General features: G+C 51.7%; 1 protein-coding gene across 1 annotated transcript in view; it reads left to right on the forward strand.

Annotated features, from left to right (window-relative positions):
* The first annotated feature begins 4,390 nt into the window (after positions 1-4,390).
* LOC133356643 (protein kinase C delta type-like) overlaps positions 4,391-17,504 on the forward strand; it is a 65,404-nt gene continuing 52,290 nt past the window's right edge. Inside the window, exons 1-5 of the mRNA XM_061574270.1 lie at positions 4,391-4,615; positions 8,877-9,059; positions 10,457-10,554; positions 13,043-13,150; positions 15,365-15,425. Of these exons, the coding sequence (XP_061430254.1) occupies positions 8,942-9,059; positions 10,457-10,554; positions 13,043-13,150; positions 15,365-15,425 (385 nt within the window). The 5' untranslated portion in view covers positions 4,391-4,615; positions 8,877-8,941. The remainder of the gene's footprint in view (positions 4,616-8,876; positions 9,060-10,456; positions 10,555-13,042; positions 13,151-15,364; positions 15,426-17,504) is intronic.

The following is a 17,504-nucleotide window of genomic DNA, read 5'->3' on the forward strand; positions in this document are numbered from 1 at the left end:
CTGGAGAATCTCCAACCATCGAGACAACTGTCCCGATGGTTGTTGAACTCGCAGGGCATACTGTAGTGCCGCATGATCTGTGCGGACGGTGAAATGCCGACCGTACAGATATGGGCGATACTGTTGGATGAAATAGACAATTGCAAACAGTTCCCGACGGGTGACACAATATCTTTGCTCCGCAGGAGACAACACCCGACTACCGTACGCGACTACCCGTTCCACGCCGTCAACCACCTGCGAAAGCACGCCCCCAATACCCATGTTGCTCGCATCGGTGTCGAGCAAAAAGGGCTTCGAAAAATCGGAGTAAACCAAGGGAGGAGCTTTTACCAGGGCGTCCCGAAGGGAGCAGAAAGCAGCCTCCTCCTCTTGACCCCAGTGGAACCGAACCCCTTTAGATGTTAAAGCGTGCAGGGGTTTGGCAATTGTCGCAAAATCAGCGACGAACCGTCGGTAATACGACGCGAAGCCAATGAAACTCCTGACCTCTCCCACCGAGGTGGGAGTCGGCCAGGAGCTGACACACTGCGTTTTGGCGGGATCGGTAGCAATACCTGAGCGTCCCACGATGTGCCCCAAATAACGCACCGAATCGCGCAATAAATGGCATTTTTGGGGCTTGAATTTCAAATTAGCAGCCCGCATCTTTAGGAAAACCGCCCGCAATTTCTGGAGATGTTCGTCAAAAGTTTTACCAAAGACGATAACGTCATCCAAATAAATGAGGCACGACTCCCATTGCAATCCAGCCAAAACCAATTCCATCAAACGCTGGAAAGTTGCCGGCGCTGAGTGTAAGCCCATCGGCAACCGGTTGAATTGGAACAGGCCGTGCGGTGTACGGAAAGCAGTTTTAGGCTTTGAATCATCGTCCAGAGGAAGCTGCCAGAATCCCGAAAGTAAATCCAGTGTGGAAAAGAATCGCGCTCCCGCCAAGGCGTCCAGCGATTCATCCATCCGAGGGAGCGGGTATGCGTCGGCAACCGAAATTTTGTTAAGGCGCCGAAAATCAACGCAAAACCGCAACGATCCGTCCTGCTTTTTAACCAGGACGATCGGCGCTCCCCAAGGGCTGGTGGAAGGAGAAATGATGTCGGCAGCCAACATGTCATCAACAGCCGATTTGACATGGTCCTTTTCGGCGGGACTCAACCGAAACGGATTTTGGCGAATTGGCGCGCTGTCACCCGTGTCAATATGGAGATGCAGGCAGGTGAGTACAACCCAAATCGTATTTATTCCGACTAAAAACGTCGGAAAATTCCCGCAGTAGTGTTTTAAGTTGTTGACGCTCTGAATCTGACAGGTCCGTCGATCCCGCACAAAGCGCCTCGAGCCACCCTTCATCGCTGTCCGAATGCGGTCGCGGCGCAGGGACAACGCTGACGTGATTTGCGACGGGTTCCTCACATGGCACCGGCGTTGCGTGAGCAAGCACGGTCCCCTGTGGGACCACCACCGTCTGCGAGCCCACATTGAGGACCGCGATGAAGGGTTCACCGTCCCCTCTTACTATGGTCTGGGCCGGAAGTAATTGAGGTCCACTAACCCCTGCCCTAGACGGCCCCAGCAGAACCCCTTGGGCCCCAATACCCTTAGCGAAGGGCCGCCGAAGTTTCAAAGGAATCAACATTTGTGCCCCCGGAGGGACGCGCACCGTTCTCTCTACGAATGCCGGCACCGTCGCGAACGCCGTCCGAGTCGTAACTGGCGATGGCAGAAACGCCATGCGTCTGCCCGACGGGAGCTCAATGCATCCCTGGTCGATTAATATCCTAATCGGCATTTTGGCCAGGAAGTCCGTCCCCAGCAGGCACGGAACCGCCAGTGAGGAGGAAACAAAAATCGGCCCAGACAATTTAATTTCCCCAATACAAATTTGGGCACGAATTTGTCCGATGATGCCAAGTGAGCCCCCGTTAGCCGCATAGAATGGTACGTTAACAGGCATCAAAGGACGGCTCCGGACAGGGAGAATATTGTAAATTAACTCCGAAATAATGGTCGCCGATGCTCCCGTATCGACCAGGATGCGCACCTCAACCCCGTCGATGTGCCCCACAACGGCCGACGACCCCGACGATGCGGCTACCACACGATCGGCCAGCACGGACCACTGGCCGGGTTCGATATGAGTACCCAGAGTGGTGCGTGATGGTGCGATGGTGCGCGATATCGGCCCCCCTCTCGTTGCGGTGTTTGAGTGCGTGACGGGCGTGTGCGTGGGCCAAACATGTGGGGTGCCGCGACTCGCCGGGTTATGATGGTGGAGCTTGTGATGAGGCCCGTCGTCCCGTTGAGGTGTCGTCCCGCGCTGACGAGGAGAGCGGCACCCCGAGGCGACGTGGCCCCGGACGCCGCAGTTGAAACACCTCGGGAGCGCCGTCGGAGGTGACGGACGGTCGAAACGGCCCGACCCGTCCCGGCCCGACCGTGCTCCCGTCGCCTGTTGCCGTCGGTGGTCGACGGCGTAGAGCTCCTCCGTCGGAAGGGTGGCTGCAGCCACCGCACGCCCCGCCGATGCCCTGCTGGCTTTCCGCCGCAGTGACAGGAGGTTGGCGTGGAGGAGCCGCGCCGCCTGGAGCGATGTCATCTCCGCGTCCTCCTGTGCGACGACAGCGATGTCAAGGTCGTCTGCCAGGAGGAGGATTTTCTCAGTGACCATTGCGTCCACGCCGTCGTCGTCCATACGAGGGAAGGCCAACTTAGCCATCGCCAGGAGGCGTCTCGGGCTCGACGATCTCGGCAGTGTCTTCCTCCTGCGGTACTTTGGCCCGAGCTGTTTTCCGCGTGTCCATGTTCGTATTACTTCTGACTCCAGTTGAAGTACCGGTGAAGACGCTTGACACCGAGGTTGAGGCACACGTATATTTATTTCACAATAGGGGTCATATAACACTCGAGGGGGTATCGGCCCCCTCACCCGTAAAACTCGGGATACACCCCTAGCTAACTCTGTCCTAGCCCTGGGTCCTCCACTAATGGGCTAGGGGAGGCTAGCTGGCCCGACACTGGTAAGTCGGGCCCGGTACCCGGAGTCCCAGACCAGCTCTTACAAGAGCACCGGCTCTGGCTTTCGGGACCACGCCACTGGCTCAGTCCTGTCCGGCCCTGATAAGGACATCGAACGAGGGGAGTCCAGGGCTCTATCTAAGACGTCTTCAGTCTTCTTCCTTTAGCTTAACACATAACTCCCGAGCCCTTTGAAACATCCCCTTTTATACCCAACCCCTCCCTGAGGGGTGGGGCCCCGGGGGATCATAACGTTCGAACCAGCCCCCCCCAGAGTGTCTGGCTCGGACGTCGTAGAGGGCACCTCCCCGTGCACTTACGTAGCCCCGCCCACTGTGTTTGTTTTCCATAGGCTGCCATGCATAACGGGCCCTCTCTTTAACACCCCTACACATGCATAAACAGCTTTTGTTCGGCCGGATCGAGGGGGCTAAACGGGCGCGGCACGGGCTAGAGAAGAAATGGAGTGATGTGGTACAGGAGGACGTGGAGCTGAGTGGGCTTGCCGATGACTGGTACCAGCGGTGTCAAGATCGGCCTTTGTGGAGAAGGCTCGTGAGGGACGCTACTGGGCAGTTGGAGGCAGTCGCCCTCCAACAACAACGGAGGGCGGAGGAGCGACGCTCACAACAACGAGCGGAGCGCCGGGTGGCTAAAGCACAGCAAGTTGGTACAGTAGGGAGCACAGGTGGTGCATCAGCCAGTCATCTCGGTCATCTCGGTCAGTCGACCGGTGGCACCTGGGTGTGTCCCGTGACCTCCTGCCAGCGGGCGTTCGACACTTCACGTGGCCTCAAGGTGCACATGGCCTGGCACAAGCGTCGTGGTGACGTCACCGCCACTTAGTGGCGAATGGCGGTTGTTGTTGTATGTGTTTGTATATGTGTTTTTGTGTGTATGTGTTTGTACGTGTGTGTGTATGTGTGTGTATGTGTGTACGTATGCGTACGTGTGTGTACGTTTGTATATGAGTGTATATGTGTGTACGTGTGTGTATACGTGTGTGTACGTGTGTGTACGTGTGTATATGTGTGTATATATGTGTGTGTGTTGTATGTGTGTGTGTATGTGTGTACGCGTGTTTACGTGTGTATGTCAGTATGTTTGTGCGTATATGTGTGTACGTGTGTGTATGTCAGTATGTGTGTGTGTATGTGTTTGTATGTTTGTATATGTGATTGTATGTGTGTGTACGTGTGTACGCATGTGTATGTCAGTATGTGTATGTGTTTGTATGTGTGTGTATGTGTGTGTATGTATATGTGTGTGTATGTAGGTGTGTGTGTATGTGTGTGTACGTGTGTGTATGTGTGTATATGTGTGTATGTGTGTGCCAGCCCACGCGAGAGCTCTCCAAGCCCATGAGCGATGACGATCAGAGCGGGACTCGGCCGACTGTGACTCGTGGACAGCGACAAGTGGACTCTCTCATCTCGTCCTCCATTACACAACAACCACCACAACAACAACAGCAGCATAGCTTGATACTAGCCTCAAGTCTCTTCCTTAACAGCAACAGCAGCAAGACGAACCGCCACGCTCCACGAGACACGGCAGCTGCTCTTTACAGAAGGCGACAACACCCAGCCGAGTGACCCGGGTGAGTCCGAGTCCTTCTCCTGCTCCTTAAAATTAGTTCTGCTCAGCACGAGGAGCCACGCGAAGGCTCCAAACGTCGAGCAGCCAGCAACAAAGAGCACCCATCAAGTTTACGGCGCCACGGTAGCGTGATGTTAACCACCTCGCCAGGGATACAGGAGGACGTGGGTTCGATTCCGACACTCACGTCTGCCTCTCTCTCTCTTCCCGTGGTGGACGCGTGGAGTTTTCTCCGGGTTACCCGGTGTTTCCCTCCACATTTAGAATCAATATCATGCGTGTAGAGTATTTGGCTGCGATACATTTCCACGTGATGATAAGCTTATTCGTTGAGCTATCATTCGTGGCCGGGTGGCTTCTGAAAAGAGCAGCATAGCTCAGTGGGCCTTACCTGGTAAAATAAAAAAAATGTGTTTAGTTTAAAATAGCGGGATTCTTGAATGGAGCGAGTTTTTATTATTATTATAGCCTTGGGAGAGGATAAGAGACGATGATCGTGGTGATGGGAGGAGGGAATTCCGGAGTGCAGCAGTGCGAGGGAAGAAGCAGAGCGAGGGAAGTGAGGTGACATGTGGCAGAGATGCATAATTGATGAGTTCCATTTTTACCCTTTAATTACTCTCTCATGACTCTCTTTCTCAACACGTGTTTAAATACTGTGTTGTGTGATGGCACTGCTCCATATATTACGGATGGCAGCGTTAAACTCGTTGACTCACCTCTCTAGCCCTTCTATAACATCACTCGAGTCCACATCACTCACTCAGCTCTCTAGTCATTCTAGAGTATCATTAGAGTTCACATCAGCCGATCAGCTCTCTAGCCCTTCTAGACCATCATTAGACACGCAGAAGTTTTCAATGTACAGTATGTTTATTGTTTAAGGTAGAATGCATACCTTCTGTTTTAAGTGTAGCGGGGTACACCTGCAAATTAATCGGCCGGGTCAATAGATATTTGTATAGTGCCGTACAACAAGCGTACGTAAACTCACTGGCATTGATGTTAGCATTGACTGGGGCTCCATGGTCCATCAGCAGGGCTCTTGTCGACACCCTCTGATCAGCGTTTTTTTTTTAACAAACCCGACTCTCCTGATGAGACGACACTCATCAGAATCAGAATGTTTATTTATACTGCAGGAGGAATCCGATGAGCTATAAAGCTCTTTTTCACAAATGTCGAGTTGGGGCACGAGGTCAAAACGTTACAACAACAAATGATACAAAGACACGATAGGAGTACAAAGTTTAGAAAAGAGTAAACAAATCACTAAACAATATCTACAAATAAAACCAAACCATTTGTATTATTTACCAACTAAAGCCCACTGAGCTATTAGCTTCTTTTTTCCGAAGCGACCTGACCACAAATGATGGCTCAACAAAGTGGCTTACCATGTGGGCGTTGATAGCAGCAGCCAAACAATCTAAATAATATAGTGTCGAAACCGGCCAATGGGTTTTTGTTCAAACAAAGGCTGCTGATCAGATTGAAATCGCAAGACATTCGCCAATAACACTGGCCTCAAAAATATCAGAGTATATAACAGGTGACGTTTCGGGCAATGGCCCTTCTTCACGATACATAAAGGCCAGAAAGGTGTAGTGAGTTGTGTTGTTCTTTGTGCTTGTGCAGCAGCACCAGCTAGAGTAAATATCTGAGTGGTCAGCCACTCCACCGATGGGCTAACACATAGATTGAATTTGCTGGAATTTTATTCTAATATGTGCATCATAGTCAGCCATGCTCAATCCGCTGCTGTGGTCAATCCTCTGGTAGATAAAGTCCACCCACGTCACCTCTGGGTTTTACCATACTGGATCACATTGTGAGGAGCTCACAGGATCTTTACATAGGCCGCATGCCCAGCCACCGCATGCCCAAGCACCTTCTGTTTGGCCGGATAGAGGGGGCTACACGAACGCGACACGGGCCATAGAAGAAATGGAGTGATGTGGTACAGGAGGATGTGGGGCTGAGTAGACTTGCCGATGATCGGTACCAGCGGTGTCAAAAATCGGCCTCTGTTGAGGAGGCCCGTTAAGGGCGCTGCTGGGCAGTTGGAGGCAGTCGACCTGCGACGCTCACAGCAATGAGCGGAGCGACGGGTGGTTAAAACGCAGCAAGTTGGCACAGGAGGGGGTACAGCTGGTGGTGCCACTGCCAGTAACCTCAGTCAATCAACACATGGCACCTGGGGGCTTTTTCGATGACCTGCCAGTGAGCCTTTGACACTTCACGTGGCATGAAAGTGGACCTATCCTGGCACAAGCGCCGTGGTGACGTTATCGCCATTCATGGCGAATAGCGGCAGTTGTGTGTATGTGTCAGTACTGTATGAGTACCTGGTGCTGTGTGTAGTAAACATTGACACTAGGCAAAGACGGCCGGGCGTGGTACTGCCCCCCCACCCCCGTGTGTTGCGCCGGCCTTAATAAGTGCTACTCGTATTCTTTGGGTCCAGGAGGAAAAAAGAGGAAAGCTGCTGAGGCAGACTATTTTTTTCCTCCTCCTGATGACGACCGCTTGTGTTGTGATCGAAACGTCGTAGTTTTTTTTGTTATTTTATTTTAGCCTATTTACGTGACTTTACCGAAAGACCCAAAGAATATGAATTCCTGCAGTCACGAAAGCTTTAAGTCAAGGTGCTACTCGCTAACAGCACTTGCCCTAACAGTATGTTAAGGCTATAGGGAGATCTTTGTCTTGTATGTGCATGTTTGGGAGTGATAGTGTAGCGGTTAGCGTGCTGCGCTACGAACCTCGCGACCCGAGTTCGATTCCCACTCACGACCAACACCAGCGGCGAGTATCTGAACCGGTCCTGGGCCGAATCAGCACTTGCACCCCACACCAGAGACGAAAATGAGTTTCTGGTGTGGTGTGCAAACATCTCCACTAGAAAGACAAAGGCGGTCGGGCGTGGTGCTTGTGTACCGTTTCGGCCTTCATATAGGTGCTCGCTAACAGCATTTGCCCCGACAGGTTGTTAAGGCGATACGGGGGATGTTTGTATCGATATGAGTGAATATCATTACAGTATATGCGTTCGATATACACTGATAAACAGAAGAACACCCGGATCAGAGAGCACGTGCTGATTAAATACATCGTCCAAACTGTGAAGAGATGCGAGTGAAGCGTGGACAGGAGGCGCATCGTTTAGAATGGATGGCGATCCAAATGACTGGACACTACCAAACCATGTTATATTTCAGAAGGTAAAGCCCACTGAGCTGTAGAGCTCTTTTACAGAAGCGATCTGGCCATCACAAATGATAGCTCAACGAAGTGGCGGCTGATCATCATCACCTGGATATTTTATAGTTACCAAATACTCTAAATACCTGTTATTAAATGTGGAGGGAAAAGCCTGAGGACCCGGAGAAAAATCCACGCGACCACGAGGAGAGAGAGACATACAGACTACAAATATACAATAGGCGGGGATTGAACACACGACCTCCTGTATACCAGGCGAGGAATTTAACATCTCCTAGCCACCGCGGCACCCGCTAAGGGAGCAGCAGCCGAGGAATGGAAAGCGAGGAGATGGAGCGATGAAATCAGCTCCATGGTGTGCAGAGTATCTGCTGGGTGGGTTGTTACATCGCAAGCTAGTGGTGATGGCTTGGGAAAAGAGGCCCTCGTCCAGCAGTGGATTGACATTGGTGGCATATGTATGTTGAACTTATTTCGCACGGTACGTAGCCATCCACACTACTCGGAGGTGAGGGAGGTGGACAACAAACCAAACACAACAACAAGCAGTTCTAAAGAAATGTTTGTCAATCTAGATGATGTTCAAGTACATTGCTCCAGTGGCTTTCTAATATCAGAAGGAAGAACGTTCCAGACGGCCGCAGAAGGCATATAAAAGTGCGCGATGCGGTGACGCGAAGTGGTCTTTATTCGATTTCCAGCCAAAATCCGTTGCTGTGTCGATGATCGGAGTTCGCGTGATGATGGTTTATGTTTCTTGACGAGATCAGGGAGGTATCGTGGTTCATTTGTGGAAAGCACTTTGTGTGTAATGAGCGTGACCTTATAACAACGTACACGTTCGGCAATGGAAAGCCAACGCAGCTCAGCGAGCTGGATGGATACGATCAAATCTTGCAGTACCGGTCACGACACGAATTGTGTACATGCTGCATTGTGGAAATGTTTTTTGCCAGACGTCCTGTAGAGTAGTGAGTTACAACAATCGAGACTTGTCAATACAACGCTACACGTCACATGATGATGTATCCAAACAGGTGCTGGCTTGAGACTTGTGGAACCCAGAGGAGGAGGGGGAAGAGTAGGCAGAGGGGAGGGAGCGATGGCGCTTCTGCTCCGCATCAGCTTCCTCACGTGTGATGGCTGTCGCATGTCTCGCCCGGAGGCCTCCTCGACCCAGCAGTACTGCGCCGTCAACATCCGCCAGGCCGTGCCCAATGGTCAGTGCTGGTGGTGGTGCTGCTGCTGGTCCATAGATTCACACAGAGACCATCGCTCTTACATGGACACCCATAGACTCACGCAGACACCCACGGTCTTACATGGACACCCATAGACTCACGCAGACACCCACGGTCTTACATGGACACCCATAGACTCACGCAGACACGCACGGTGTTACATGTACACCCATAGACTCACGCAGACACGCACGGTCTTACATGGACACCCATAGACTCACGCAGACATCCACGGTCTTACATGGACACCCATAGACTCGCGCAGACACCCACGGTCTTACATGGACACCCATAGACTCACGCAGACACGCACGGTCTTACATGGACACCCAGAGACTCACGCAGACACGCACAGTCTTACATGCACACCCATAGACTCATGCAGACACGCACGGTCTTACATGGACACCCATAGATTCACGCAGATACGCACGGTCTTACATGGACACCCATAATCTCACACAGAAACCCATCACTTCATGTATCTCATGCAGAGGCTCATGCAGAGACCCATCGACTCACACAGAGACCCATCGACTCACGCACAGACCCATCGACTCAGGCACAGACACATCGACTAACGCACAGACACATCGACTCACGCCGAGATCCATAGACTTTCTAGTTGATTCATTTGGGTGACCCAGGCCACTCTTGCAAATGAAACTCATCCCTGACTCTCTTGAATTCTCAACTGGTCACTCAGAAACAACTTGGTAATCTGGATCAAATTTGCCCCAGCCGAATGTTGTTTTGTTACAAGAGATGATGCTATTGACAACTTTTGCTTGTGACGGTTTGCTGGCAACAGTTACCGTAACATTGTTCCGAGTGCGTCACAGCCTCATCCTCCTCCACACCTCCGATTGGCATAGTTGGCTTACGTGTGGTGCGAAATAAGTTCAAAATAAACATAGCCCTAAACCCATATGGTTGACCCGTATTCTTGTACGTGGAATTTGAGTTTTCAGGTCCATACGGAGTACTCGCGTTTCAATCCGAGCAACATTTTTGTTGTCTATTTGTTTGTGTTTATCCCTTGTGATGGGACTTTGTAGGATGAACGTTGAGATATATAAGGGGCACGGGGTGACCAATAAGTTCTGAATTGGTCTGTAATAAGGTGGGGCACTGACAAGGGGTTGAGAGGTATGCACACATCAACATTCACAGCTCCTCCTCCACAGCTTCTCAACCTCCCCGTGACCCTCCCCCTCTCATCCATATGCCCCTCGTGACTCTCCCTTCCCCTCGTGACTCTCCCTCTTCCCCGTGACCCATCCTCTTCTCTTTGTCGTGATGCCTTCTCCTCCTCATCCTCTTCCTCCCCCTTCCCTCCTGTGGGTGCCCCCACTGTCTCTCCCTCCACCACGCAGAGCGGGGCGGCGTCACCTACATCCAGAACAAGCCCACCATGTACCCTCGCTGGGAGACCAAGTTCAACACCCTCCTGCACGACGAGCACCTGCTGCAGGTGGGCGCCAGCGCCATGCGTTGACGCCGCTCGTTTGCGGTGCGCGGAACCGGTAGGCTCGCCCCGGTTATGACCGTGGTTGTCACCGCCACCGCCGTCGTGATCGGCGCGCACGGCATCGTGGCGAATGTCATCGACGCTCCGAGCAGACGCTCCCCCCGGTGTTAATCCCGTGGTGTGTGTGTGCGTGCTTGCTTGCTAACGCTCCAACTTCACGCCACCCACTTCACTGCCACGTGGCAACATTTGCGAAAAATTGCTATATAGCTCAATGGATTCCTCCAGTATGAGTAAATATTCTGATTGTGAGCATCGTCTCCCCCACTACTCGTCGACTGTTCCTATCTGTGAAAACCAGCGGCGCCTTCTTCCCACAGGATCGCCCTGCGCTGCGGGTACGATGACGCCAAAACCACGTGTACTCAATTGCCATTTTTATTTAATGGTTACGAGTGTTAGGGTTGTTAACTGGTTACTAGTCTTCAGAACCAAATACTGGCTCCGGAAGTCACAAAACTGGTTACCGGTTACGTCGGCGGCATGGCTGAGCTTGTGCGGTCAAAAAACGGCCCTTGGCGCCACCTTATTGCCGAACTGGCCTCGGCGTGGCTCGGTTATGCCAGTGGAAGAACAATCTGTGCCTCCTTCCTAAGCTGGCATGGCCCTAGCGCGGCTCAGTTGTGCCAGAGCAGAGAAACCACATAGACATCAGAGCAGAGACAACCACATCGGCATCAAAGCAGAGAAACCACATCGACATCAGAGCAGAGACCACCACCTCGACATCAGAGCAGAGACCACCACATCGACATCAGAGCAGATACCACCACATAGACATCAGAGCAGAGACCACCACATCGACATCAGAGCAGAGACCACCACATCGACATCAGAGCAGAGACCATCACATCGACATCAGAGCAAAGACCACCACATCGACATCAGAGCAGATACCACCACATAGACATCAGAGCAGAGACCACCACATCGACATCAGAGCAGAGACCACCACATCGACATCAGAGCAGAGACCATCACATCGACATCAGAGCAGAGACCACCACATCGACATCAGAGCAGATACCACCACATAGACATCAGAGCAGAGACCACCACATAGACATCAGAGCAGAGACAACCACATAGACATCAGAGCAGAGACCACCACATCGACATCAGAGCAGAGACCACCACATCGACATCAGAGCAGAGACCACAACATAGACATCAGAGCAGAGACCATCACATAGACATCAGAGCAGAGACCACCACATCGACATCAGAGCAGAGACCACCACATCGACATCAGAGCAGAGACCATCACATCGACATCAGAGCAGAGACCACCACATCGACATCAGAGCAGATACCACCACATAGACATCAGAGCAGAGACCACCACATAGACATCAGAGCAGAGACAACCACATAGACATCAGAGCAGAGACCACCACATCGACATCAGAGCAGAGACCACAACATAGACATCAGAGCAGAGACCATCACATAGACATCAGAGCAGAGACCACCACATCGACATCAGAGCAGAGACCACCACATCGACATCAGAGCAGAGACCACAACATAGACATCAGAGCAGAGACCACCACATAGACATCAGAGCAGAGACCACCACATCGACATCAGAGCAGAGACCACCACATCGACATCAAAGCAGAGACCACAACATAGACATCAGAGCAGAGACCACCACATAGACATCAGAGCAGAGACCACCACATCGACATCAGAGCAGAGACCACCACATCGACATCAGAGCAGAGACCACCACATAGACATCAGAGCAGAGACCACCACATCGACATCAGAGCAGAGACCATCACATCGACATCAGAGCAGAGACCACAACATAGACATCAGAGCAGAGACCACCACATCGACATCAGAGCAGAGACCACCACATATCAGAGCGGCTCGCAGCAATGGGAAGGTGGCGAGTTAAAATATTGTAGTTGGGGTTAGGGTTAAATACACGCATCATCCTCACTCCGGGGTCAAAATTGTATCGTGGAGACGATGAATCGTAGAAATGATCGGACTGAAACAGCATCCCTATATTCATAACAAACACACAACATACTCTTTGGTTCTTTCGGTAAAGTCACGTATAGTGATCTGTTTTTTTTCTACCTACGTGATACCGAAAGAACCAAAGAGTATGGATCCTTGCGGTCACGAAAGTTTCAAATCAAGATTAAACACACAACAACAACCGCCATTCGCCACTAAGTGGCGGCGACGTCACCACCGCGCTTGTGCCCGGCTAAGTGCACTTTAAAGCCACGTGAAGTGGCCTTAACGACACACACACTGTCTCCGGTAAATGTTCTACACATCGCAGGATTGAGTATCTCGAGTTGGGGTACTGGCGGGGGGGGGGAGGTGATTGCCCCCGCTCCATCAACCGGCGCCGACTCCGCTACCCCCCCCCCCCCTTGCCCTCTGCCACCCCCCAACCCCCCACCAGGTGATCGTGATGAGCGCGGCAGGGCGGCCGATTTCCGACACCGAGGTGCCGCTCCAGTCGCTGGTGCAAAAATGCCGGAACTCCGCCGAGGGCATCGCGGAATTCTGGGTAACTGGAGCTATCGGCGAGCACAAAAAAAAATCGTGTTGTTGTTGAAAGTTGTCTTTGATTGAATAGTTTTAAAACCATTCCGCCCAGGTTAGATCCCACTTGATTGTAGCCCCCCTGTTATGCAGGAGGTTGTGGGTTGAATCCCGACCCTGACGCCTGCTGTATATTTGGAGTTTGCGCGTCTCTCTCCCCATGGTCGACGTGTGGATTTTTCTTTGGGCCCTCCGGTTTTTCCCTCCATATTTATAATCCTCATCACGCTTTTAGGGTATTTGGCTTCGATACATTCCCACACGTTGATAAGCCACTTTGCTGAGCTATCATCTGTGATAGCCAGGTCGCTTCTGAAAAAGAGCTACATAGCTCAGTGGGCCTTACCTGGTAAATAAAAACAGAAAAATTCTTGTTTTTTTTTAAATAGGACAGCCTGCATAAAATCAACACCCTACCTCAGCGATTTGCTTCGGATGTTATCTTTGGCACCCATTTCTACTGGTCTTAGATTTCGGATCGCCCTTCATAATTCCACAACAGATGGCACATCAGCCAGCCACTCGCAGGGGTCGAGACTACTTCCTCCTCCAATTTTTCAGGCATCTGAGGGGGAATTTGGACTTGGAGGCGTACGATCCAAATGTCTCCGATGGGAACACATCACTGTTGGCTCCTCAGCTTATCACAGTTTGTGATATGCCACGAAGCTCCTGATGGTCCACCCTGAACCGCATTCACCGCACAAACCGTGCCAGTAGCAGCAGATGCGGAAACCTGATGATGCACAAATGGAAAATCAAAAACTCTCCTGTAGTGTTGTGGCGTCTGTGGTCATCCAGGACAGAGACCGTAGTACAACGTGCAACGACGCAAGGACCCGATCCACAAATACGAAGGAGACATCACGGCGATGATGATGATGATACACTCACTCATCCGCTGGCTCCTGATGCGGTTATATGGGCTTGACCACCTCCAATGTAAAATTACAGTCGTTGTCTCTGCATCTATGTTTGCAGCCGTACGGAAGAAGAAGAAGCTAAGCACAAGTTGGCTAAATGTCTGGAACTGCAGTCTCTCACATACTGAGCAGGATTGCTTCAATGAGGAAGCGACTTAGAGACTGGCAAAACGGCCCCCACCCACCCATCTCCTCCTCGGTAGTTGCCGAATGGTCACGCTGCGGTAGCTGTGAGCAATGCCACCGGGGGTGGGGGGTGGAGGCCGATAGCGATCGGGCTGTTCCCCCCGTGGCACTCACAGCCACCACAGTTGCTGTGGACGGGTGCGAGGGGTTGGTGACCCCTCCACCTTCAGCCCAATCACCACTAAACCCCATGTTAAAGAACAGACAACGCAAAGGCAAAGGTCCCCCCCGTGTAGCCTTCGCAGACTGTTTGGGAAGTGCTGTTAGCGGGCACCACCTTAGAAGGTCGGAACGGCACACGAAGGGGCGGGTAGCCAGCACCACGCCCAACCGCCTTTCTCTCCCCAGTGGCGATGTTTTTACACGCCGAATCAGGTACTCATTTGAGGCTGAGTCGACCTAGGGGAGGCCCAATATCCGGTTCAGATAATTGTAACTGATGATGACCGTGAGCGGGATTCGACCTTGGGTCGCAGGGTTCGTAGCGCTGTGCGCAAACCGCTGCACCACCGCTCCCCGTACTCATTAATACTATGGCCGCCGTTCACCACGAAGCGCCAATGACGGCACCACGGCGCTTGTGCCAGGCTAGGTGCACCTGCCTGAGGCTGCGTGTAATGTCGAACGCTCACTGCCGACACGAGGGCACGGAACAGACCCAGGTGGTGCCATTGGTTAACCGACTGAGATGACTTTCAGATGCACCAGTTGTACCTCCCTGCCCCCCTGCTGTGCCAATGTTCTGCGTTTTATCTACTCGACGCTCCGCTCGTTGTTGTGAGCTCCTCCGTCCTACTGGGCAGTCGGAGGCGATGGCCTCCGACTGCCCAGTAGCGTCCTTCACGAGCCTCCTCCGCAGAGCCCAATATTGACACCGCTGGTACTCATCATTGGCAAGTCCACTTAGCTCCACATCCTCCTGTACCACATCAGTCCATCTCTTATCTAGAACACATGCCTGGCTCCTTTAGCCCCCTCTTTCCGACGAAACAAAAGCTGCTTGGGCCTGCGGACTACGTGTGTGTGTGTGTTGATGAGTGTCTTGTATGTGCGTGCTTATGTGTTCCCAGCTGGACTTGAAGCCCCAGGGCCGCGTCCTCACAACCGTGCAGTGCTTACAGGACAGTGAAGGTGAGCCTGGGAAGGACATCCACACTTAGGAATATCTACACTTATGAATAGCCACACTTGAATCTAACCTTGTGGATACGTCTAGGGTGAAGATGTGCACGTGAACACAGCGTGTCACTGTACCCTACGTTTTCTTTGTTTAGCCCTCGTGGGAAAATCGCTTTGATTGACGCCGTTTTGATACTCGTCGTCGCACCTTTTTAGGAACGCATTCCCAACTTACACCGGAGTATTGCTGTACAGGCAATCCCCTACTTCCGAACATCCACACTTACAAACGAGCGTCCATAGTATATTTTTTGAACCATCTGACTTTCGAATGCGAGCTAACACTTGCGAACCAAACCGCGAAAAGATTTGGATTGCCAAATGTACATTTGTACAATATTTATTCTTATTTATGACTTTAACGATGATTGGTTTTTCGAAGAAACACAATTTATGCCGCTGACCATTAACACATTTAAAGACAGTATATGCTTGTCCTCCGACTTACTAACAATTATTACATCGGTAGCTACGTTATGCACGTGGTCCCCTGTCGTGACGATCTAGCGCTGTGGAGGCAGTGGCGAGCGTTGGTGGATCACACAGAGACGTTGTGAAACTCCCTTCGCCCGTGGGCATCGAGGAGCCCGTACTCTGGCTCTGTCTGCAGAATGCGGAATATGGACCAATCATCATCTGTTCCAACTCCCTTCCCATGGGTGGGCGTCGATGAGGAGCCGTACCCTGGCTCTGCCAGGAGAAGGCGGTGCAGATGCAGTGACGTGCAGACTAATCTCAATACGTTCTATCTGTACGGGATATAATGTTTCCCCCTCGCATGCATGTGTGTTTTCTATCCGGGTGCTCCAGTTTCCTTGCACACGTACAAGCACTCAATCATTGCCCGATAACACCTTCATATTTAGAGGACCCCAAGCTTTGGGGGATGGGGGGCGAGGGGGCGTTGGGAATTTGGCACCAGCGCAGCACATGGCTGCTGCTGCTACCTCCCTACTTGTCTGTGGTTCCTCCTCCTGCGCCTCTCTCTAAGACAGCGATAAGCGTTGGTGGTAGTGTGGCGTTACTATTAGACTCTTTTTTTTAGCAGGTGATACCCCACTGAGCTATGCAGCTCTTTTTCAGAAGCGACCCTGGATATTGCAAATGACAGTAGCTCGACGAAGTGGCTTATCGTCATCACGTGGAAATGTATAGCAGCCAAATACTTTTAAATACGCGATGTTGATGCTAAATCTGGAGGAAAAAAAAACAGATGAGCTGGAGAAAAATCCACGTGACCATGGGGCGAGAGAAACATGCAAATTACAAATACAGCATGCGGCGAGGTCGGGATCGAGCCCATGACCTACTGCATACCCGGCGAGGTAGTTAACATCCACTGCTGCCATCCAGCAGTGGATTGACATTGACCAATGATGAAGATGACGATGATGACGATGATGATTATTTGTTTCCTGGACATCCTACGAGGGACGCACACACCGGGCTTTTGCCGAACGGTGACGCGGCAACCGGGCGGAAATGGGAGCGTGGTTTTGTAATGCGTGGAAAGTTAACTGATGTGAACATTTCAACTGAAAACATCGACCCATGATGTACAACTACAGGGTCGTTCTCATTACATGCAAAGTGCTTGCTGATCTCGTCAAGGAGTGTAAACCATAACCACGCGAACTCCTGCCACCCTCGCAGCAGCAGCGGCTTTTAGCTAACCGTCTGGAACGAAGACGGCCGTCTGGAACGCTTTTACTTCTGATATTATAAAGCCACTGCGAGCTATGCACTTCTAAATCATCATCTAGATTGAAAACTAATTTCTTTCCAACTGTCTTTTTGTGTATTTAGTTTATTGACCTTCCCCGCACCTCTGATTAGCGCGGTTGGCTACGTACAGTGCGAAAGAAGTTCTCGCATACAACACATACACGCAGACCCGGCTACCCACACCCCCTGCTTGGAGAATGCATGGGATTCTGTTTCTCGAGTCGAAGCCTCGGAAAATCCGATGCAAAATTTACTGATAGGGCTGTTTGTTGCTGGTGGCTTGACGTTTTGGGCCTATTGGTGTTG

Source organism: Lethenteron reissneri, chromosome 55, assembly GCF_015708825.2.
Source record: "Lethenteron reissneri isolate LAM-NWPU_2019-01 chromosome 55, ASM1570882v1, whole genome shotgun sequence".
NCBI classification, from domain to species: Eukaryota; Metazoa; Chordata; class Hyperoartia; order Petromyzontiformes; family Petromyzontidae; genus Lethenteron; species Lethenteron reissneri.